Genomic DNA, 26,575 nt, shown 5'->3' on the forward strand with positions numbered 1-26,575 from the left:
TGAGATGTACGTAGTACATATTATCTCAATGTTTTAAAAAAGAGAAATTCGCTTAATGCAATCATAATATAAAAATACATAGAAACAAATATTAAATTACATGAGGCTAAGAAGTTATTTTTTAATTTATATTTAGAACTATTTACACCAAAAGTTATAATACTATTCTAGATGTATAATTACAGACAATTAATCATCATCATCATCATCATCATCATTATGTATGTATAGGTCAATAATTCGCATAGGTAATAAAATTATCTTCGCAAAAGCAATCAAATATATTCTTGTTTTTTTTTTGTCTTTGCTGAATTTTTATCTTAATATTACATATATATATATATCTATATATTGAATGATTATTGCCCATATATATAACACACTATGATTTATACAAATGTAATAAACAGAACAATACTTTTTTTGGATTTTACCTGACTTGTTAACACCATAATTATGTAAATTTTCTACAATAGAAAAAGTAAACTCCAAACACTTGCAAATTCTGAGCTCCCATTCCAGGGCACTAATTTTCAAAAATCAATATGTACCGATACCGACTAGTCATGCTCTTCAACGGATGAATCGTAAATATCGGTATTCCGATTTTTAAACTTATAATTAAAATCTCTAATCTGAATTTAAACGCTCTAATTTAAATTATTTAAATTATATAAATGTTCTTAATAATATTGTTATTTCTTACAAATTTATTTACATAATTTCATTCAAATTAGTTTAGAAGATTAAAATTTAAATTCTAAGATACCAAACTCATTTTGGTATTCATTATATGTTTTTCACAACTAGTAGTGTAACCAAAGTGTAACTATAAATTACAAGAATCAAGATACCATGGGCCCCTTGCTGAAAGCTACACCTAGTTAGCACTAATAATATAATATTACAATCACATTACATTGTCGAACTTCCTCAATAAAGTGCACAAGATAATTTTTTTTTAAATGAAATCATTAATTAGTTGTGTTTGTTAACACAAATACGAGAATCGCGAGGCGAATATCGAATACATTATACAATATACACTGATTACCTAATACATATTAAGCGTATTCGTTATTCGCCTCGCTATTCGCACGAATGTGTGGTTTAAACGTTACGACGTATTAGATGTGGTATTAAATAATAGCTCAGTTATAATGAATAATAATGGCAAAGTATGAATTTTCTATCAAAGTTTTAGTACTATTTTTTTTATGGCATGATAATGTTAAGACGTAATAAAAATATAAACATTAGTAAAAAAATAATATTCTGGATATTTAATCCATCATCTTTAACTGAATAACGGTCTCAATTTAATTAATAGGTTTAAAAATCTGTGAATTTCTTTTAATTGATCAATTCATATTGAAATAAAATAAGAAATAGATTATTATCTCGCTTGATTTCATTTTATTTTATTCATTTATTTTATTTTACCGGTTTTCATGATTATAGACCTTTGTCGCGCCATTGTGCAGTGGTTGTCTCATGTCTGGTTGATTAGTGTTACTCAGTGTTAGGGATGATCGATATTCGAAAAACATCGATGTTGGCATCGATGTCATAATCGAAAGCCCGACATCGATATTCGATATTTATCGAAAACTGAACATCGATGTTGGATATCATCGATGATTTATGCAATAATAACTGACAAAAAAATAAAACACAGTGTAAAAGTTCGGAATTTATTAAGAAAGAGATCAAATGATTACATATTCCAATATTTTTTATCAATTGACTGCAGGAAGAGTAATTTTGATAAAGAAGAACCTTTTAATCTATTTCTTTGTTGATAAAAGGAAAGACGGGTGCGCCCTGAATGAATGAATACGCGTTCAAAGTTCAAAATAAACTTGATTTGTGTTGTGGATGCGTTCATAAAAGACATATTTTGTTTCGTAACTTCGTAAGTTGGATTGGTCGTGTCGTGCGTGAGGCCGTGAGTTAACATCGATGACAGATGCCGTTAACATCGATGTTACGATATTTTTCGTATAGCAATATCGATGTTAAAACAGCGATGTTTTTGCTTTCAACATCGATGATCATCGAACATCGATGTTCATCGAGCATCCCTACTCAGTGTGTCATTATGACCAGCTTGTGTGTTTTTATTGAGTTATAGGGCACAAATGAATATATTTTTTACATATATTTTAGTGAGATTAATAACTGTGACAATAATGCATGCCGAACCTTTTATACCCGACTAAATAACATCTTGGAATCATCACGGTTAGTTCAAATTGATTACCTTCTAAGGTTATTTGTTGTGACATGTAGTTATACATTCTGAATTATTTGTCATCGGCGTAGAATAAAAGTTATTGCATTTAAAAGCTTAAAAAGCACTTTAATATGATTTTTTTTAGTATATTTATTTCATTTTTAATATTTTTAGTTAACAATAGTTAATAAGTGCATAATATACATCCCTATCCTGACTTGGCGTTGGTCTTACGCTTTGTGAAATCATGAAAGAATTACGATCGGTTTAGGCAGTGTATGTTAATCTACCCAAAAAGTAGCTTTTCATTACAAACAGACAGTAATTTTTAAATGTATTCTTATTCATATTAATAGCAGAATATTTGATAAACATGGATTTTAAAACTCTTTCTGTATATATATCGAATAATTGGATTTAATCAATTGTTGTGCCACTAGACTATAATATAATGTAAAATGTGCAGCTAATATTTAGTAGAATTACAGAACTTGAAATGAAGGGCTTGCTAATAACTACATATATTTTATTACATTACCTACAATTTATTTTGCTATACATTAAGTATTTTAATTATAATGCATATCAATATTAATCCTACCTAAAATATTATTTTAAAGAGTAATGTCTTATATGATTCATTCCCCCATCAATAAAAGGACATTGAAGAAATATCACTTGAACGCCATAGACTTCTTTGAGACTGAACAATATATTATGAGATAAATAGAATAGTATAATATATAGGATTATAAACATAAAAAGGAAGTACTCGTAATATGGGTTAAAAGTATATTTTTTCGTGTTATTCCTGTACACTTTTAGGCTAAACTGTACATTATAGGGCGTGGAGTTGAGAGTCGAAATTTTTTTTGTGGTTAGCTATTGTCCTATGGAACCTAAATCTGAAATTTCACAGCGCGAAAACTTTTTGTTTTTGAGACACGAATTTTTGAAAATCGGAAAATTTTACTCCATTTTATCTTTGAAACGCGAACTTACTGTTATGACAGTGTCAAATTGACCTACAGCGATTGTCAAACGCGTTTCATTTCAGGTAAAACATTTCTATCTAACAAAAAAAATATTATAATTTAAATTTTATTTATGAAATTTGTATATTTTTTAACAACAACATTAAAAATAATTATTATTAAGTATAGTTTTTGTAAAATAGATTAAATAAAATAAAATTATTAATATTCGCAATTTATAATTTAACAAAAATATTAATCGAAGTGTCTAGTAGTCCGCTAAACGGATGAATAAAATAAATTAGTAGTCCGATTACCGGATGAATAAAATAAATTAATCGTCCGATTATTCGGATTACTAGATAACCTTTTAACACTAAAGCTAGATGGGTTGGACTAAAGCAAAGGGGGCGCAGGACTTTTGATGGAGTTGGTGTCATTTTAACACCTATTTATTATTGTTTTATCGTAAAGATAACGCTAATATAAGCATGTTTTATAGGAACAACTTTTCTCTAAAATCAAAAATGGCGGAGATATTCACCCTCAATTCGTTAGGTTAGGTTTAGGTTAGGTTAGCCTTTAGGTTAGGTTAGGTTAGGTTTCTTAAAAAAAAAACTACACAGAAATAGGAGCCCCGCGAAGCGGGGCTCCGTCGACGCGCAAAAAAAAATCAAGTTAGGTTAGGTTAGCCGTTAGGTTAGGTTAGGTTTCTTAAAAAAAAAAAACTACACAGAAATAGGAGCCCCGCGAAGCGGGGCTCCGTCGACGCGCAAAAAAAAATCTAGTTTAGGTTAGGTTAGCCGTTAGGTTAGGTTAGGTTAGGTTTCTTTAAAAAAAAAACTACACAGAAATAGGAGCCCCGCGAAGCGGGGCTCCGTCGACGCGCAAAAAAAAATCAAATACCTACGTGTGCCCTCCTCCCCCCACAAAAAACCTATAATACGTGCGGCAGTTCTCTAAAGAAACCCCGATAACCTAACTATATAGATAAATAGATGTTATCGGACGATTAAATTATTTTATTCATCCGGTAATCGGACGACTAATTTATTTTATTCATCCGTTTAGCGGACGACTAGCGCTGTCCAATATTAATTGTAAGCAAAGGGGGCGCAGGACTTAAAAAATTTTTGATGGAGTTGGTATCATTATAACACCTATTTATTATTGTTTTATCGTAAAGATTACGCTAATAAAAGCATGTTTTGTTGGGGCAACTTTTCTCTAAACTTGATAATTACCAAGATACATGACGGATTGTAAAATGTAAATTTTTTCAATGATGGAATATTATGTATTCAATATTAAGCTGCGAAAGTCCGAATCTAGCTAAAAAACGTTACGCTAAAATAAGCATTGCATTATCATAAGACTTGCCACAGAACCGAAGCTGTCAACCCCGAATTCCACGTGGTCTTGTTTGCCCTACCCCTAGAGTGTATGTAAAAAGCCGGAGGCGCGGAGGGAGAGCAGCCCTCGCCCGCCGTGACAAAGCTCGGGAGCCATGCGGAGCGGAGCGGCTGAGGCTGGTCGCCGAAGGCGACCAATAAGCTGAAGCTGCGAAGTGGAGTATGGGCGACCGTGCTTTGTCACGCAAGGGCGGAAGGGCTGCACTTCCCGTAGCGCCGGAGCTAAGGCAGTGTCTGAGACAATATAAAAAAGACATGAGGAGATAGGGAAAGGGTTAGGTTAGGTTTTATCATCAATCTTTGAGGGCGAATATCTCGGCCATTTTTTATTTTAGAGAAAAAGTTTTTTTTATAAAACATGCTTATTTTAGCGTTTTGAATAAAAATTATGTATTTTATGATTCCTATACAATTTTCACTTTAGATCAAAAATTTTCTAAGTCCTTACTTTGCGCCCCCTTTGCTTTAGGCGGACCAAAACTTAATTTGTAAATATCTCGAAAACTATTAATTTTCGCGCCCCCCCCTTTACAGGGGAAGTTCCTAGTACCCACCCCCCCTCTCTCCACCCCCCACTACCCCCAAATTCCACGCCCTATAATGTACAGTTTTACCCACTTTTATGCTAATGGCGACCTTTACACCTTATACAAATTTGGAATATTATTTCCAAATTCGTATAAGGTGTTTCAGTAATGTTCTAACAATATAATAAACATACATTTACCTATTTCAATTTTAAATATGGATCATTCAATAATATTTTGTGCCTTTTGTTTTGTGCTTGGTATAAACAATAATATAATAATAATGGTATAAATGTATAATCAGTTTAATAATGAATAATCTGTGTAAAACATTTTTAAAAATTATACGCCACATGGCAGATCACAGCGGATCACCTAATGTAACAACCCATAATACCTGTGACTCACAATAAATAATTTTTGAATTTGAATAAAATTATACAAAAATTTCATATTGCATCAAACATAAATAAATGGAGGAAATAAATATAAAGGAAGTTTTGTATTGATTGATTATGATTGTATTGTTTCTTATGTCTAGATAAATACATATTCATAAAGGATGTTTATTAACACTAACTGTATCATATAATTATTGTATAATTCACTATTCAATTCATTAATTTAGAAAAAATACAATTAATTATTTATATTCTTATTTTTATGAACTGCATATAAAGTAGTAATTATAAAATAATAATTACTAAATAACACCTCTTAAATCACTTTCGAATCATAATATTTTGGTAGGAATTTTTTATGTATATTATATTACTTTTCAATTCAATTCATTTTGATGCAGTAAGCATTGATTCATCATTGATCTAGGTAGCTTGCTTGTACATTAATAGAATAATTTGATACTGTGTACACCTACTTATTAATTTGATAATCAGGCTTCTTCAAACACCTCTCTGATTGAAACCCACCATGGAGGTTGGGGCACGTGCTTTGGACGTGCTACCTCTCCTACAAGAGCGGGTGGCGGCTCTCACTGGGGGCCGCGACAGACGTGGTGGGCCGATAGTATGGTTTCCAGCAAATTCAAGACGAGACCGTGTAGCTCCAGATGACTATAGGCGATTGTTGCATTATTTAATCAGCATACCTAGGTATGTTTTCAATACAAGTTTCATTTATATTTCTGAACATGCACAAATTTTAAGTTTATACAACAAAAAATTATAAGTATTAAACATTTCAGTGATTCTGTGAGGACACATGGCTTTACTATCTTAATTGATATGAGAGGTTCTGCATGGGCTGCAATAAAACCAATACTGAAAGTTCTACAAGAACATTTCTCTTCATCCGTCCATCAGGCACTTGTAGTTAAGCCTGATAATTTCTGGCAAAAACAGCGCACAACGATAGGATCCCATAAGTACAAGTTTGAGGTAATCCATCAGTCTAAATGTTAGTGTATGGTAACAATAAGTATTGATAATAAATAATCAAATAATAATTAGTGTGTAATTCAATTTCTTTGCATGATTCAAATTAAATATGTTTAACATTGTTGATATGTTGTTGCACTACTTAGATAAATTGTATTTACAAATAACAAGTTGATATTTAGTATTTGATGAAACAAATTATTTAAGCTTTTTTCTATAAAGCATCAGGAAAAGTAATCTAATATTTATCAGACAATGAAATTATTTCCAGACGACGATGATTAGCCTAGAAGCACTGCCTAAAGTAATAGATAGTACTCAATTGACACCAGATTTAGATGGTACACTACAATATGATCATGCACAATGGATAGATCTTAGACTGGTAAGTAGCTATTATATTATAGTCTGAATTTTATTAAAAACAGTAGAATTAATTGTACGAAAAGTGGCTCTATCTTATAAATGTTCTGAAAATGTAGGCTCTGGAAGACCTAATGTGGCAAGCGGGAGAGTTGTTAGATCGCCTGGACGATCTGCAGGAAGACGTCGCACGTGCTGATTTTGCTGATGACGTCACTGGAGCGAGGCGCGCGATTGACGCTCACGCCGATATTAGCAAACGGCTATCTAAAGTGCCCGTTGATGAACTAGAGTCACAAGGTATGATATTTAAATTGTTATTAATTTTAACCATGATAATATATATGTTACATACACATCTTTCGTTTTGTAAGCTATGTATGTATATATTTTCATATGAAAATATTATTTTAAAACATCAGGGATTATGACCAACAGGAGTGGCTGAGGGAGATAACCAAAGATAAACAATGGCCATATGTTGAGGTGATTGTCTTTATGACTCATTAAAGTAACAATGAAATGAGGTTAACCGAAAATTTTGCACCAACTTGTTATTGACAGATGCCAAATTCTGTTGTATTATCTGTATTATAGAACGAATATAAATTTCGGAGATATTTAATGATATATTTTTTACTTAAATACTAAAAGTTTTTATTGTGCTTAGTTTGAGGATTGGCTTAAATTTAATGAAAAATATACTTAATAATATACTGACTTACTTTATAAATAATAGACTTAATAATTTAGGAACAATAAAGACACGGTACATGCATCATGTTTGATTGAAATAATTGGAAACGATTATAAGCCTTGTATAGTTGCAATGCACTCTATTGTAGCTTAAATAAATTTTCGCGTCGTTGCGTTCAGTAGCCGTCTGCTATATTTCAGTGAATATTGCTCACGATTGTTTCATAATACGATAAAGTATGTCGGCATGCTAACATGTGCTTTGATTGCTTACTATCCAACATTGGGCACGGTATGATTGTTTGTTTTTGTGTTAATTTCACCAATTAAATATCAATGACGAATTGTGCCTCTATTTTACATGGACGAATTTGTTATTATCTAATGGTGAATAATCCTTTTTTTTGCAATGTTAATTCACAAACCTTCCGGCCATTGCTCTTTCTTATATTTCAAAGCGCTTTACTGCAATAGTTTTAGTGTTTAAAATCGTTCATACATTAATTTGACCATATGTTTTAATTGCTTTACATAATATATAAAAAAAGTTTTAATGTGTACTTGTGTTCGCGCACCACTAACGAGTGGCAAATTGCAACTGGTTTTTAAATTATGAAAGCACGAAGTTTGCCCCAGAATCGCGGTTGTTAAAATTACTATTACTTGCTTTTTCACTCAGAACAGTTTAATTTTTAACATCATTATGAAATATAAAAGTAGTGTTATATGTAAACATTGAACCAGTGAGATGTTAAGTGAGTCTTTATGATTGCGTCTTATGTTAATTTTTTTTTTTGTGTCAGTGAATTTGTTTTAATGATATTATAAATGTAACATCCGCCAATTCGCACTCGGCTAGCGTGGTGGATTACAGCGTGAATCCGGATAAGGAGCTCGTGTGGTTGCAGTGGAATTGAAATTCGGTTGAAAGATAGTCGATAATGTTAAATCCAGGCGAGCGAGTCCTGCAACGGCTGGAGGCAGCCGAGGCCGCGTGCTCGGAGGCGAGCGGCAGCGGCGGCGAGTCGGCGTTCCACTGCGGCTCGCCGAGCGCGGTGCGCGCGCAGCTGTCGGCGGTGCGCTCGGCGCACGCGCACGCGCACAAGCTGTGGCAGCACAAGAAGATGCAGCTCGACCAGTGCTTCCAGCTGCGCCTCTTTGAACAGGACTGTGAGAAGGTCTGGTGCTTAATGCAATGTGTCCTTTGTCAAATCTTTCACTTCATCCATTTTCATTTTCTGTCTTGTGATCTAATTCTTCCCCATAGCTTACTTATGCATTTGACTAGACCAAATTTACCTAAACTATTTGTGATTATCACTTAAAGTGTTTCAGTGAAATAACATAAGTTTTATTTATTAATTTAGATGCTCGAATGGATTGTCAACCACCGCACAGCTTTCTTGTCGACATACGTTGAAATCGGTCGATCGTGTGCTGCAGCGAAACGCCTCCAAGAAGAACACGCTAGGTGAGTGAATTCGGATCTTAACATTATCCAATGATAAGTCTATTCAGTAGATAACGATAACGTTGGTGGGAAGTGGATAGTTTGCGGTGAAATCATGACGTTACGCTCAATTAACTTCCATTGATAATGTATCCTGTGAAGATGTTGTATGCTGAAATTATAGAACATCCTGTTCCTATATTGATTTTAGTGTTGGCGTATTGATTGTTATCGTGATTTATAAGCCTACTTTTACTATTGCAGATCATACAGTTACACTCGTAAAACATTGCTTCATTTTCAAAAGTAATGTCTTTTTCGAACATACGATTGAATATTTAATTCTTTAGCATAAAGAGAGCATTAATGTAAATTATTTCGTTAACAATGTTATTATATAATACATAAAAAGTATTTCAATGCATTCATTACATTGTTCACGCTTCAATAAATATTGAGTCTATTGATTTAATTTTTACTAAAACACATATCCGTTAGTACTATCGAGTTTCCTCAACGGTGATCGTGAAACGGTGAAATGTGTGCTACTTGACATTAATTTATGCAAGACCTTTTACATAACCAAGGACAAATGTACAGTAGATGGATGTCTTATGGTTATGAAGTGCCCGACTGTAATCAGTGAATTCCAACTGACAGAAACACGCAACATTCCACGTTCGTAGAATTAAACCATCAACCAATATATTTCTAAGACTAAATAAGTCTTTACAAGTTATACAATTATAATTGCAAAAGATTGATGCGTGAGGATACAAATACAACTCATTATCGGAATCAGTATTCGTCTTCCATGTATAGAGATCTTTCCCCTTTTAAATATGCTCTGCATATTGATAGCTAGTGATGGTTATGATGATGATAGTATTTATAATCTTTGTAATATATAAATTTTGAATAGATAATTTAATTCAAGCATCCAGCTGACACGAATGTCCGATTTTTTTTTTTTAGAATTGGCATTGGTGTTCATATTATAATTATTTCGATATGAAACATTATTTATCAAATCATTGGATTGCATACATTCATACGACGGCGAGGACAATGGTTACCTGATAACATCTTGATGAAGAACAATTGCGAAGTTGAATTTTAAATTATATTCTTTATAGATTGATCTGTAAAATACGTATATTAAAACATAATTTTTGAAGTGAAACTTTTTTAAACGCGTTGAGAGTAAAATTATAATTCAAGGTGGCTTCATGGCACTACCGTCACGTCACGGAGTAAGGCGAATATTTTGGTATCTTTGAATCTTGCCAAAGAAGTTTCATTTCTGTCACATGTGCTCGGCATACACGCTCTTTTTATTTCTAAATAACAAAAGTAAAGACGAATTACTTGTTGCTTTTATTTTGTACATTTAATTATTAAGTAAGATTGTGTATTTTTTGTTAGGTTCGCTGCAGCTTGCACGGGCGGTGGTCGGCCGAGTGTGGCTCGTGTGACGGCGGCTGCACGGAGACTTGCAGACAAACGACACTATGCTGAGACTCAGATTACCTCGCTGGCTCATAGACTCGAACGGGCTTATAAACAACTGTCTGCAGGTATGTTGATAACTATTCAATAAAAGTGACCCTTTTTACGTAACTTAGCGACTATTAGATCTCTTATGTTAACGGCATTGAGAATTCTGTTCGGGCAATGGACACGGCGTACAGAAATAAATGGCAAATTGTATAGTTAACTATATCGGAAATAGAATGATTGACACAATCTAAATTCTAAAAGAATGCAACCATGTATTCTTGTAGATTGCCTTCTTGTGATACTAAAAGCATGCGAATTCGTACGAAGTATTTCCACGTCAATAATTAATCTATGAAAAATAATAAAAACTAATTCTAGCTAAAAAGTAAACATGTGAATTTTTTACAAGAATATTCAATCCTTTAAAATGATTTGATTTCGTACATGATTTTCTATGACATAATAGTATTTACCAACTAACTTACTACTTAACAGTTATTCAAGCCATATATTACTTCGCATTAACTGGGATTATTTGCATTTACACAAGCATCTCTAACGCCGCTATTTATGCACTAATAGCTATTTTTTATTTTCACTTGTATACTTGTAAATTTGTATGTTTTGTATCTAACCAACTCTTTTCGACTCCATTATGATCCACTTTAAACGGACAGATTTCATTCAAACTTATTACGTGCATCCTTGATCTGTGACAATGCTACGTTCGTGACTATTTATATCTATAACAGAATAGATAAGTATTACGCAAGAAATATGCAACAACAAAGAGTAGTAAATCATCATACTATCATTAAAAAAACAACATTCAATATAAATACTATTTTAAACAAGACAAATTACAAGATCTAACATGAGATCCTCTACAGTCCACTGAAACCTCATTATAACACAAATTCGTTTCGCTACCGCTTGCTGGAACTTGCTAAAACAAATCAAAAAAATCCCCCACTAGAATATCAATTCATACAAATTAGTTTCAATAACCAAATCTGTTCATATCACCAGGTCTAGAAGAGCGTTCAGCGGTGCTCTCCCTATCGGTGGTGTTCCACCACAAGGCGGAGGCGTATGCATCAGCTGTTGGCGGTTGGGGCGCACAGTGTGCAGTTGCGTTGCAACTAGCCACGGGACAGGGAGGTGCTCCGTGCAGTGACCCACGTGCGTTGGAGCAGCACGCACAACGGCATAGACAGCTGTACGAACACATGTGCCAGGCGTACACTGAGGTATGTACCTATACACAAGTAGTCAACGGAGGCGTATACATGTATCAGACACGTCACATGTACAGTTTAACCCAATGAAATCAAAAGTGCTTCCAGAAGAAGTCTAATTGAATAAATAAATGTTTGAGTTTGAGTTTGAAAAAAATATAATATAATTACGCTACCAACTGTGCGACTAATAAGAGGGGAGGAGCAAGGAAAAATATTGTAAACGTGGGAAAATATTTCTATATGTAAATGAAAATAATTTGTAATTGTCACATAATAACATAATATTAAATTATCCGATGATGTATACGTATTACGCTTGATGTTTTGTTTCAGGTTCACTCGACCAGCAAAAAACTGTTGTACCAACTTGACCATTTAGTTCAAGTTTGCCATCAGACAGATCCTGCTGATATGGTAATGTACTGACATTATTTAAAAGAAAACAAAAATGGACTATTTAATTATCTAACAATAAGATCTTTCCAATCATTTTGCAATATATAAAGAACACATTTAAAATTTCTTCAGTGAATTGAACAGTTTATCTACATATTCCATTGCTTTCAGCAGAAGGATGGTTCAGTAAGTTCAGCGGTCAGCAGTGGAGGCGATCCGGCCGCTGACTACAGTTCGGGCGCCAACCACGTGCTCGCCGTGATACATCAGATACTGGGCCACCATAGAGCGCTCGAGGCCAGGTACCACCAGGCGAGGCTGAAGCTGCACCAGCGACTGGCTCTTTTGCTGTACAAGGAGGATTGTAGACAAGTGAGTTTAATTATCATTTGAGTTTAATATTTGCGTGTATTTAGTATATTTTGTCTCTGCGATATTTATAGACGAGTAAATATGAAAATGAGTATATAGCATTAACCTATCACGCGTCTGGCGCACAGCCGGCACCGATCCCGATAGTGTCAAGGGAGTTCACGAAATCTAGCTTTTTTATGACTACCGAGTTTGAAAATTTTATTTACCCTATTGTTCTATAATTATATGCCATGTATGATATATTTTTGGAAAGAAGAAGAAACTAGTTATAGCATAAAAATGTAATCATGACGATATATTTTTTCTATATAATTATAGAAATTGATTTAATTTTGTTTTAATTTTAATTGCTTACATACTAACACTTACATGATAATTCTGAGTTATCAAATGATCATATTCACGTTTTCATATCACTACACGATTGCCAAATACATTCACTTATGTTTTCACACATTTAACACAACGTATTTCACTATAAATAATAACAAATCTCCATTATTCACAAACAAGAAAAAAAGTGCCATTTTGCGTCTTCCGCACTGAAAAGTTGAGACACTTTTTCACTGAGTATTCTTCAAATATCCCTAAAACCAATATCATAAACGTATTCTACGTACAATTTCCAGTAATATACGTCTCAATTATCACTCATCTAATTATTCCTCTCGGCATAATTCACAATCCAAATATTCGTTGAACAAGACAAATGTCACAAACTATGGCCGATGACGCAACTCAATCAATGATTCACTTTTTTTTTTATTTTGTGGTTTTGGTCTCTATTGCCTGTCTCGGAGTCGTGTCGATTCGAATTATAAATGTTTAAGGCATAGAGAAATATTTTTTATACTGGAAACATTCACTTGTAAGTCTCTACTGATGACCTTCAATGTCACGGGCCGCGTTAGGCACAGAGTTTGTGCGCAGGACGCTACAGTACAATTTGCGTTACGACACAAATATTGTGCGTAGAACGTGTCACGGGTTAAACAGTAAAGTTATGAATTATGTATAAGAGAAGCTCATTAATAGTTATTGTGCATTATCAATCAGGTCCTTGACTGGCTCACCAACCACGGCGAAGTGTTCCTGCAGAAAAACACGGGCATCGGAAGAAATCTACATAAAGCGAGAGTGTATCAGAAATCTCATGAACATTTCGAAAACGTTGCGCAAGTAAGTTTAATCTCATAATAAATTTGATTGTTCATCATGTTGATTTTCTATGTAAAGTAGTAGAGTCATTCGAAGCATTTGAATAATATTTTTCTACCAAAAAGTCATTACAAAACACATTATACTTTCGCAAATGGAGTTTTAACTAACCGATTTTGTTCCACTAAAACAATGTACTCAACAGAACACGTACACAAACGCCGAGAAGCTTCTATCAGCGGCGGAGGAACTGGCGCGCTCTGGTGAATGTGATCCCGAGGAAGTGTTGGGCGTGGCTCGGGAACTCGAAGCGCACGTGGCTGCGTTCGCGGCGCGGGTTGATAGACGCCGCCGTAGATTGGATCTCGCCGTGCTCTTGTATACGCATGAGAAGGAGGTACGGAGTGTTCGAGATATGGTGTGTTGGGTTGTATGGAAAATGGAGTGTTAGATTTTGTTTTGCTCTCATTATTTTTTACCTTTATTTTTTATAATTTTTAGGACCGATTTTTCAATGCTTGGTTAAAACTTATCCGTCCAATAAAGTATTAGGCCGCCTTTACACCTGTAAGTTACTTTTGTAAAAATTATGTAACTGACTTACGGTTGCATTTACACTTAAAATAAACTTACAGTAAATAATGCTTACGTAATTTTTGTGAGTTTAAACTTACATAAATTATTACACGCCCGTTTACATTAAATCAGTAAAAATAGAATATTTTATATCAACAGCAGGTGAAGTTTCATGGCAGTACCAACATGCAAGTTAGATACTTATATATTAAAAATGAAATATATTCAAATAAATAAATAAACTTACAAAAGTATCAGTCGCGTTTCTTTGATACTCCTTTCCTTGCAGCAAGAAAGAAAGGGCATTAAAATACCGCCAATTTGACACATAAACTTCGTTAGTACCGCTGCCGCTCTTCTTTTTCTTTAATTTTGTCACTTCTTGGCTAAATTGTCCTTTCAAATTATGCAACTTTCTAATGATTTCATCTGGAGTGGTATTAAACATTTCGCTAAGTTCAACATGTAGTGAATTTGTTTTTACGCGGTTTTTGTATTCTTTATTTTTGTAGTCCCACAGTATGGGACGTGCTTCAAAAGCGGTAATTTTAATGCTTCTACCTCGTTTGGTGACCAGATTTTATTTTGTTTTTGTTTAGAGGACATTGTTTTGGTGAGTTCTCAACTTATCAAAATAATTCAATAAGCTGCGAGTCGCTTCCGTAAGCAAACTCGAACACGTTTAGACTTGTAATTTTTAAATTTACGAAAGTTGTAAAAAATTACAGTAAGTTACTTACAACGAGTGTTTACACTTGAAAATTTATCGTAAGTAGCTTACGTAAGTGACTTACGTAAGTAAAACTTACAGGTGTAAAGGCGGCCTTACATGATAATATTAAAATGTCACGTAAACTGTCAAATACGGGCAATTAGAATACATTTTTAAAATTGGAGTGGATGGAGTTTTATACATTATTCGACGAATAAGTTTTAACCAAGGATTGAAAAATCAGCCCTTAGAAGACTCAGATTATTCATAAATGTAATTTTCTCAATCTCATTTTATCAATTTGGCTTTTTTTGGGCTTTGTTACTCGGTCTCTCGGTGTGTGATTATTTTTGTGTTTGATGGGATTTATTTTTATTTCGTCTCATTATTCAATCTTGGAGACTTCCTTCTCCTCAATACAGACCTTTTTTTAGAAAAGATTAGTTTTTCGCCGTTCTCTATTTGTATAATGTCACTAACAATGTATACGTTTACCAGTTACTACAATGGCTGGAGACGCTGCGCGGCGGCGGCGGCGTGTGCCCCGCGGACGACAGCCCCGAGGCAGCGCGGCGTGCGCTCGAGCAGTGCGCGCAGCACCGCGCCGCGAGCCTCGACGCGTGCGCAGCAACCATCGCGCAGGGCGAGGCGCTGCTGCAGGACCTCAGGTACTTACCTATATATCTTATACGTCCTAATTATGCTATCTGCTCGCCCCGGCTCCGCATTATAGATGCTTCGCCCGATCTCTGACGTATTTTGTAAGTTTGTCTTAATTCGAGCCGCGAGCATCGCGCAGGGCGAGGCGCTGCTGCAGGACCTCAGGTACTTATCTTAATATATACAAATCTCGTGTCACAATGTTTGTCCACAATGGACTCCTAAACCACTTAAACGATTATAATAAAATTCGCACACCATATTGTGCAGTTCGATCCAACTTGAGAGATAGGATAGTTTAAACATGTAGGCACCACGGGCGACGCCGGAGCGGACCGCTAGTCTAATATAGATTTTATATTTGATACATACTTGACCTTCTGGGCTATGCAAGATTATTTTTTTTTGTTTAACTTTCGTACAAATAACGCAAGATCTCATGGCTTTACGCTCATTTAATTACCATTATAACAGAACAGAGCAGGTGTTATTTATTCTATTTGAAATATTTTTTTTTTTACTGACAGACAAAAATATTTATTGTTATCCGCCATTTCAAGCCAACACTCTTAAATATTTTTTATTTTTGTGTACGTATTGAATAAAAAACTGTTATGTACTGCATTTGAACGTTCTTTTACCAGTATTATATATTTTTTTTGTTTTTGGGAGAAAAAAGGCGTATTCATCTAGGTTATGAATAAATGAAAGGGGACATACATTTATTTTTATTTACATGCGTATTGCATATGTACTACACGTCGAATTAAACATAATTGTATATCTGTAGTATTCCAATATATATTTAATACTAGCGGTGCGCACCGGCTTCACCCGTGTTACCTACACTAAACTATCCTATCTCTCAAGTTGGATCGAACTGCACATGGTGTGCGAATTTTTATTATAATCGGTTAAGTGGTTTAGGAGTCCATTGAGGACAAACATTGTGACACGAGATTTATATACATATACTAGCGGCCCGCCCCGGCTTCGCCCGTGGTACATATGAAAAATAGATGTTGGCCGATTCTCAGACTTACCCGATATGCACAGAAAATTTCATGAGAATCGGTCCACCCGTTTCGGAGGAGTATGCAGACTAACATTGTGACACGAGAATTTTATATATAAGATTAAGATTATAGTTTTTCCCTATCTATTATTTATTATTATAATATTCAACTTAGTATATTGTTTTGACAATAACAACAATAGCCACGTCTCGATATTTTAAAATATTTTTAATTATGATCCTATTACGTTTGGTAATGCAAAAGTTTTAAATGCTTCCCTTTTAGAGCAGTTATATTATGTTACGTAAATGTCAGCTGTTCCCATTATAGTTTCGCTCTATTGAAGCAACGTACGCAAATCTCAGAATACTTATCAAATTACGTATTGACAGACACGTGTTAGAGTGTAAAGTTCTTAAATTTATCTGTAGTTGCACAAATAAACTTAACATTCACATTAAAATATATATCATGTTTTTACTAATTATATAAAATATATTAAATTTAACTCATTTTAAATTCAAAAGTTATTTCGTTAATTCGGAAAATTGTATATTTTCTTATTTGATAAAAAATAAGTTCAAGCAGTTGGACAACCACTTTTTTAGAAGTATAAAATTATGCAGTTTGTCTTTAAAGGCTATGTCATGCAGTCTTGAGTTTACTTATATATTGGACATTTAATTAATATTCTAATCGTTGGGATATAAAAATATTCCAAGACCTGTTTGAAAAGCCCTGAATACCAAATCTATGTAACCAAAACCAGCAATAATATATAGTGCATAAGAGTGAAAACAAAAGTAAACAACATGCAATTACTTATAAAAAATTCCATTAAATAATGTTAAGTATTCAGATAATGTGAAATGGGAATGGATGGGTCTTTAAATTGAATTCAATATACATTGTAATATAAAGACTGAGTTATATATTTAGGAAGTGATATGAGAAAGTTGCTTCCAACCTATTATCAATTATTGTAATTTCAACGGTAATATGTTACAAAATATTCAGCAAACATCACATCCATAACACAACCATATAATAAGTTATATTATAATGCAAACAATAGCTGTGTTGTCATTGCCCACGGGACATTACACAATGGTATGCGACCCAATTTCTAAGTCCACATAGCAGATGCGCTACTCGCTTTTCACTGAAAATGTATCGGTACACGCGATCCTCGCTGTTCCAATATTTATTCACGCATTTCGAGAGTCATTGTTAAATTTGAATTATTCTTCTCCAATGCGATATTTTATTTGATGTTCGATGTTTGTTTTCATGTGTTTTTCCAATTCATGTATTTTTATTTGAATACCCCAAAAGGAAATAGGTCGTTATTGGAAAACGGACCTTTGAACGCAATAGGAATGCCATTGTTGTTGCATATACATACTAATTAACTAAAGAACTACGGTTGCAGTTTTGCAAAACATAATTATGTTTAATTTACGCGTTGTATTACAGCCTGATTTAGTTTGTGGCCGCCTATCTACTTAGTAAAAATACAGTCACATGCCATTTAAGGTAGAGGAACTCGCCACGTTCCAGCGCATACGCAGAGCTTACTCGAACGCGTAAAAAACTGGATGTTTCGTTTGGAGTATTTATCACTTAGATCTCTAACAGCTTCTCAGATTCCGGTGATTTGCTTGTGATTTCACAACCTGTCACATAGGGTTTAATGAAGGAAATTGTAGCTCAATAGACTGATCAATTAGTAGGCTAATTAATTTTCAGAAATTGCCAGCATTTTATTTTGTCGTCTTATTTTTTTGTTATGATGTTTGATGGGATGTCTATTTTTATTTATAACTAAAGCTATCGAGAAATCATTCATGGAATTTTGGGTAGTTTTACTACACAATTTAATTTTTACTTTTCCTTGTTATTTGACCCTGTTCACCTAGGTACCACTTATAAACAAAATACTTAGTAGCGAAATGATTCAGTCCTGGGTGACTCGTTTACCGTAACAGGAAAAGTAACTAGTTGTGGTAACACTGGCGCCAGCCTCCTTAGGGATGACTGGGAACATCTTTCCCTTTTATGTAGTAAAGCACGATTTTATTAGCTTATTTTTAGACCAAGTACTAGTTTCAACCGGTTTTACTATTGTAACCAGTGTAATTATAAAACCTTTGAGCGTATTAAAACATGCAGTGTATTTTGTGAAAATTATCTAATATTATCTTTCAAATTTGTAGTCAAATATTCGCATAATTAATTACGTATTACGAACACTGTACACTGAATTACGCAATGTAGCATTTAATACCTTAGTAATCAAGTCACGCTGTCTACTTACACATTTAGAATCTACAATGCTATGAAATACACCGCCGAAACGATACTTTCCTTTCTATTTATCATGTAAAAAAGCTATTATTGCGTGCGTGAATGAAACAATAAAATAACAGTTAAACGTATGAAGACGGTTTATTAGTTGCTACCTACTAATTGAATGATCGTCGTGTAAATATTAAATAGTATTATGTTTATGGCAGAATTTGAGTGGCCGGTAAATCCGCAGTTATGGATTATTTGTATAGTACATTTTATTTATAATTACCGTTAATATAGGTAAAATGAGACCCACATATCGTAAAAATCCTCAAATATGGATTAATAATATTTCTTTAGTGTCTATGTAAATCCTTACACCACTTTTGAATCATGTCTCTTCTGACCTTCCTCTAATCAGCAACCTCATTTGCACATTCTAGTAATAATATGAGGTGCTAATTTTGTGGAATCCTGCAAACGGCATTAACTCACAGTAAGCTAAGATACATTTTATGAGACCTAGCTAGCAAACGACAATAAATTTTCGGAGCGACTCTTAACCAACTCTATAAAACTAAAATATTGATAACCACCAATTTTGAAGGCAATCAATATTGGTTATCAAACATAATATATTACGTTCTACGCATTATGAAGAACGAATAATATTATAGCTTGCTCTCAACTATAGGATGCCTGAATTTACTGATGATTTCGTCAAATATTATCTTATTGTGTGACGATGAAGTAACGAGAAGTCGCAAGTACATTAATTTGTATATTAGCAACTACCCGTGCTGAATCTAATGCGCGGGCAAAATCAAGTATTTCAATGCTCCTGTGCTATTCTGATTTATTACCTTTATTAGTGTAAAGTTTCATTCTAATACGACCAGTATTTCTTTCGTGAAAAGTAACAGACATAATATGTATGTCTGTTACTTTTCACGAAACTGTTACTTTTTGATGTACCTATGCATGGGCATACATCCATCCTCACCAACTTTTGCAATTATATTAGTAGGATGTGTATGTATGCATGATTTAGCATTTATACTATATTTCTAATTTTCCATCCCATATACTAAGTTTGCGTTTGAAGTACCGCCACGTCGTACGCAATAGAAAAAGCTCTCATTTATCATTATGGTATTTGTAATAAGAAGTTCAATTGTTTCGCCCTTCAACAAATCAAACGCTCTATTATACATCGTTCTATTAAATGGGGTGCGCGATTTATTGTATTTACCGACAATGGTATTTCGATTCTTTACAAGGGCGAAGTTGTAATTAAAAAATGTATGAAACATATGCCCTGTACATACACATATGTATGTAAAATAGGTGATATATTTTCTAGTGCTAGGGTTTCGAGCACTAGCATGGCTCTTGGTAGGACTAAAATACAACAAGGCTCTTGTTAGGAAGATACTTAATTAAATTTTGTTGTTTATGTTATCGTTTACCTTATATATTGGTCGATTTTATCCAACGGATTTGTAATAAATTAAATTGTATAAAATAGTATATAAGTAGGACAGGTTCCAAAATAAATTGAAGGCAACAAATCTTTCATAATTTACTACTAGGAAAAAGTTGTTAGTTAATTTTTATGCGTAAAAATTACAGAGTACATGTGCATATGTACATGTTTATAGTCGTGTAGCTGTTTGCTAACCTCAACACTGAATTTGTTAATATATACAGTAGCTGCTGGCAACTGGTTGAGACACTTGAAAAGCAGCACTTAAGTACGTTTTGAAGCGCGGAGTCCATACAACGCTTCCCCTCGTTTCATACATCAACATAGATGCGTCTGCCGACATAATGTTATATATTATACTGCATTGGGTTTCTGTTATTATCTAATGAAGAACGTTTACCAATTATGATACTTACATTTAACAGACGTCACGGTTATTGAAGCATTGTATTATACGTCAGTAAATTTATGTTACCAATTTTTATTAAAATAAGGCCAGTCTTAATCGGTAACTGACCTTGTGAATAGCTTCCTTTCCAAAAATATTAATTAAGTTTTTTCACTTTTTATTTATTTTTTAAGTACGTCAAAATGCTAATTTTATGCAAAGTTTAAAAGTTGTTGAATAACAACAAATAATAAAAAGAACACTGCGGACCGCGCAGCCAAAATTCAATAATAAATAAAAAGCTAGCTGGATTCAAAAGGCATTACCCCTCGACCAGTTTTTGAGTGGTCGCTTTTCCATGAAGGCAATTAATTTTCTTTCGTAAACGATTGTAAGATCGACGAGACGCCGGCCAAAGCACAGCGGGCCGTGCATCCCGCGCAGTCCGCTGCCGGGAAACAGCGCGGAGCGACGTCCACTCTGCGACTTGTGCACGCGTTTTCGGTTTCGCGCCTATACGATATTTCGAACGTACTATTCTTTTTTTGTCGTTTTTAATTATACAGCGTGTTATTGTTTGACTCAAATATAATTATACGTATGGTGATGTGCAAGATGGTTTTTAAATTTTTCTTCAATAAGTTGAATTTCAATCGTATTATCTTTGAAGATTTTTTCGTTTGTATAATGGAAATAATAATGGAATAATAACATATTTTTTTCATGTTTGGCGTTTGTTTTTATTAAATTTTAATGATTAGAGAAATTAGCTCTACAAAACAATATAAGTATTAAATTTTTTATTACTTACGTTTAAATTTTTCAATACAAAAGTAACATATAAATAACCATTTATTAGGAGTGTCTACGGACGCATAAATATTATTTCATTTTTTATTTAAGAACTGCAAATAAAATATTTATTGACAAAAGAAACTTCGACCTTCAATAGAGATTAGGGAAAGGACCCCTCTGATGATATACTACCGTAGGTATGATTGAATTTCCGCCGACTGGCACCCCAAAACATCAACACATAATTATAACGAGGGTCTTTTAGTATAATACGATACTATTCTATCCGAACCCACAAATTACTGATGCATCTCAGGGTATGGGCATACTTATTTATATATAATATTATCATTTTGAAAAGTTATGTACAAAAGTATTTAGCATAATCGTAGAAGATTATCTATTCTAAGATCATAAAGATGTACCTACAAATACAGAGGGTGCTAAATTTATAATTTGTATGTTTATAAGGGGTAATCTTCAGAAGTACTGATCTAATCAGGAAACTTATTTCACTAACAGAAAACTGTCTCATTCAGGAGCATTTTTTGTACATACAATTTTTTTTATCTCGGATGAACATGCCGTGCCATGATGCCGGGGCAAGTGGGTAGTGTTAGATATATCGTTTTGTATTACAAAACGATATATCTAACACAAACCAAGTAAAATTTTAAATGTTCAAATTTATATACTCCAATATTGGCAATTGTCTGTTATTAGTCTCCGATATCGCTTTTATTGAACCCCTCCTGGCTAGCCTTGGTCAATATTTGCAATGCGAAAGTCTGCTCCTGCTACATTGCTCTCCCTCGGGAGGCTTATTGTTATAATAGGAAGCTGGCTCGGTGTTTTATTCTTTGAGCTTTTTTTTCAATATTCTGACAATTTTCCTATACCTTATGAACAATAGCCCTCCCATACAAATATCGAACTGAAATAAGAAAAATTGGAATGGGACCAACGTTTCAACATGAGTAATGTAGAGATCTATAGAAAACAGACGATAGAGATATGTAAAGGTGTATGTCAGTTGAACAGATCGATTTTTCCTTCAGACTGATCTTTGCAAAGAAAGCCTTTCCATGCTCTTACATTAATTAAAGAGCGACTCAGTCATATAAAGAATAGATATTTTTTTTGAGGAAGTAATGTAGGTGTAAATGTACACGTATACGTATGTCGCCTACGGTATATTTCGGGCAGCTATTATATCGGGTCTACTTGCACAGTTGTCGGGAAGTCGACAACAATGGCTGATGGGTCGCGAGTGATTTAAATTGTCTCACAATCGTTGTTTCCGGCTCGCTCCTACGGTTAAGGACAGACGCATTCGGCGGGACTGCGCCGCGTCTCCCTCCGCCCCGTGGGACCCTAATCTTCCCACACCCCGTAATTGTTCTCATATTCATAAATACCTATACACATAAAATAAATACCTATGCACAAAGAAGATATCGATAAATTGTCAAACTAAACTTCTATCTAATCAGTCTAGTGTGACCTTTGTATTCTTGAATAGCGGATCGCTGTGAAATCCGAACTCTCTCACGGCTATTTTGTTTCGGTTTTATAATAATTGTATTGCCCACAGATTAAGCCAATACTTACATAATTCTTTAGCTTCTTCACGGTGTTTCTCAAAATCGTCTCGTATTTAATTTGTTGCAAAATTTCTTAATTTAATACGGCGTGTTAATGTTAAGTTGCTATTATTGTTCCTAGACTAGTGAAATTTATTTTAATATGCTTACTTATCCTTTGTGTTCAATTTTTTTTCATGTATAATTATAATTAGTTTAGGTTTCATGGCAATTACGGAATTAATAATTGTAAAGTAGCTGCATATGCTGTACTTAGCTTCCTAAGTGAAGAGTCCTCGGTTCTCCGCCAACCCTGCATAATTTAACATTTTAAAGCGACCCTATACGCTCTCTTCAACTTTTAATAACGTCACTTAACTCTTTCCTATATTGAACCTGTCTCTGAACTCGACATCGCTCCGCAATATTAAATTCTTTAAACTTAGTTCCCAATAAAAACGTTTTATCCGGTATCAGCTCTTCCAGTTATTTTTTCTCTGTAATAGATACAAACCTCCCTTCGTATACCGCGTTATATTTTGCCTTCAATACAATGTTGTATTAAATGTTGTTGTACAATTAACAAGTAGCTCTGATTGAGCATTTAGTGAAATCAATTGAAACGCTAATGTAAATATTTCAACAATGTGGCGTGTCTCTTTCTTACGTGTTCCTTGTTTTCAACAGTTGCGATTAATAATATTTTATTCACTATTACTAGTATGCTTACATGTAATAATTAACCGTGCATGTTGTTTAACGTGACCATGTTTGATAAAAAGTAATTAAGATGTTCGAGGAATTATTGCAACTATCTGTATGATTGTAATAAGATACTTTGCTTGTATGTATTTTAATTTTTAAAATAAATCAGAATGCAGAAGATACAATTAATTACTACAAAAGAGCAATTATGATTTATATTTACACTTACTGTAACTTGATTTAATATTATCAAATTTTTATACCAGTACAGTAAATTTTTTTTTACTGTACATCTATACATCTATACAAATATTATAAAGAGGAAAGGTTTGATTTTTTGTTTGTTTGTTTGTTTGTATGAATTGAATAGGCTCCGAAACTACTTGGCAGATTTGAAAAATTCTTTCACTGTTGGAAAGCTACATCATTTCTGAGTGACATAGGCTAGGTTTTATCCCGGAAATCCCACGGGAACGGGAACTATGCGGGTTTTTTTTTGAAAACGCGGGCGAAGCCGCAGGCGGAAAGCTAGTCTGGTATAAAATGACAGTAAAGTTTTGTTAAAATAACACTCTATAGTACTGTAACTTTTCTCTTTTGAATCCGCATTAAAGCGATTAGAGTTGTGGTCTTTATAGAAAGTTATCGGATGCGCACACTACGCACGCTTTATAAATAATAATTATATGACTTTATGCATTTTTTAAATATGTACATGAATTGTATATCAAAAAATTTGTTTTTAAACGGAGTGGATGCTATGATGCAGATGGGAGACTTTTTCTAAAGTTTCATAAACAAGCACAAAATTAAAAATAAAGATCCCACAAATAGTTTATTTTTCTAAACTCGTCGGCACTATTGAGAGTGTTCTCGGTATCGCGTTTCTACAATATTTCTATGTACAAATAATTTATATGGTATTAGCCTTCGGAACTTGTTCTTAAAATATAATTGATACTTACGTCTAAACACACCTGCTTATTTAATTGCCAGTTTTATTAGCTAAATTGATTTTTGGCGTGCATATTGTTGCAATATCTCATGTCCTTGCAGGCTGACGTGACAGACAATGTAAGTTTGTAGTATCGGAATGTATGTATTGAAAAAGTTGATCGACGTGGTGTCAGCACGCACAATGCTGACGCCGGTCCAGTGTCTCCGTTATCATAACATGAACATTTGCCCCTTTATACGACAGACTTTAATATAATAACATGCTCTACCGTCTTTAAAAATTGAGCAGTATTAGTAGTTTTTTTTTTATATTTTCATTTTAACAGTAAATAGCAATTCATGGGGTACCTATATTAAATATCAGTTGAATTGTTAATATGTATTAGTGCTTGTATTCAATGTTTGCTTTCGCGATAGTATCACTTTCTCTGTTGGTTCGTGCCCTGTACGATGCGAATTTATCTATGCACATTATGACCCTTCCACGGCAGACGCTTTCTATGTTGTTTATACAAAAAAAGAACAAAACAATTCATCTTTGTTTCTTCTTTCTTCACTTTCATTTGAATTGTTTTTTTTTAAAGTGAAACTTTTATTACATCGTCTCAAACTTTTTGGTCTGTGTAGCGCATGTCGCGTGTATCGCGGTATACCTACTCGGCAGCCGACCGTCACGCGACATGCGCTACACAAAGCAGTGTTCGGAACCGTTCGAACAGTTTCACTCTTCCCGTGGTTTCATAAAACCACACAACATTTTTTTTATTTATGTTCTCGTTCATTGTAATATTTCAAATATACTTAAAACATAATGTTTTAAGAGTTGTGTATTTTATAAGCCAACGTTAAATGCAAGGCGCCGCAAGGCCTTCATAAAAACGGTTATAAATTGAATAAATTTTAACGTACCATAAACTATCACTGAGCCCTAATTGTTTTAGTATCCCTTCCTTGAGGATTGGTGTGCGCTACGAGCTGAATATTTACGAGCTAAATACTCATAAAGTTTAACGCACTGTTAATATATACTTTTAACGTTCCCTACATGCGCCCGACCGCCGACGGAGCTTTAAAAGGCGATAGGGCCATCATTGACGATACGTAAATGTCTTTATTTATCGCTTATCATGTGCTAGCAATTCTGACTACTGTTCATATCCCTCATTTAATTCTAATTCCTTATCGTATATCGTACTTTAAGTTTATGCATGAATAAATATTTACATCATTCAATGATCTGCGAGTTGTAACGTCTCCGCACAGCATAAATGTTGTAGTCTAATCTTGAATAAGTAATATATTCATGGCGACACAGAGACGATGCGTTTCATCTCGACACTGGCTACTTTGTGTGTTATCTAGGGATTCTTCGGGTTTGTCTACTGAACAACGATCCTCTGTGTCGTCGAGTGTTACAACTGCGCCTAGTATCCAGCCATGCGATGGCATAACATTTGAGTTTCGTTTTATTTTTATACGACGTGTTTTTCAGTTTTCTCTTTAAATCTTTAAAAAACTTTAGTTAGCTTCATTTTAACATTATATATGCCTTTTTTGCATGTAAAAAAGTACCTACGTGTTACAAATTAAAAATTTGTTATGCTATAAGGCGGATAAATAAATTGATGATTGTTATGATTATATATTTTTGTCGGGATAAACATTATTATTTTTATAATT

The 26,575-nt window shown here is 33.9% G+C and overlaps 1 protein-coding gene across 12 annotated transcripts in view; it reads left to right on the plus strand.

Moving 5' to 3' along the window:
* The first annotated feature begins 2,090 nt into the window (after window positions 1-2,090).
* Window positions 2,091-26,575, plus strand: part of trio (trio Rho guanine nucleotide exchange factor) — a 103,671-nt gene continuing 79,186 nt past the window's right edge. For 9 of the 12 annotated variants that reach the window (XR_016315783.1, XM_089696685.1, XM_089696710.1 and 6 more), the window contains exons 1-14: window positions 2,091-2,244; window positions 6,046-6,261; window positions 6,354-6,546; window positions 6,818-6,931; window positions 7,029-7,209; window positions 8,560-8,783; window positions 8,973-9,076; window positions 10,481-10,632; window positions 11,585-11,805; window positions 12,130-12,210; window positions 12,364-12,564; window positions 13,624-13,746; window positions 13,931-14,122; window positions 15,512-15,681. Coding sequence is in view for 11 of the 12 variants with exons in the window: in XM_089696685.1 (XP_089552811.1) it covers window positions 6,080-6,261; window positions 6,354-6,546; window positions 6,818-6,931; window positions 7,029-7,209; window positions 8,560-8,783; window positions 8,973-9,076; window positions 10,481-10,632; window positions 11,585-11,805; window positions 12,130-12,210; window positions 12,364-12,564; window positions 13,624-13,746; window positions 13,931-14,122; window positions 15,512-15,681 (2,138 nt within the window). In the remaining variant the exon portion in view is untranslated. Of the gene's footprint in view, window positions 2,245-6,045; window positions 6,262-6,353; window positions 6,547-6,817; window positions 6,932-7,028; window positions 7,210-7,770; window positions 7,898-8,559; window positions 8,784-8,972; window positions 9,077-10,480; window positions 10,633-11,584; window positions 11,806-12,129; window positions 12,211-12,363; window positions 12,565-13,623; window positions 13,747-13,930; window positions 14,123-15,511; window positions 15,682-26,575 lie in introns of those variants that run through there. The other 3 variants (XM_089696693.1, XM_089696744.1, XM_089696760.1) reach the window with 2 other exon arrangements.

Source organism: Colias philodice, chromosome 1, assembly GCF_061535455.1.
Source record: "Colias philodice isolate Cphi_HAF_F1 chromosome 1, ilColPhil1 Martin Lab GWU primary, whole genome shotgun sequence".
NCBI classification, from domain to species: Eukaryota; Metazoa; Arthropoda; class Insecta; order Lepidoptera; family Pieridae; genus Colias; species Colias philodice.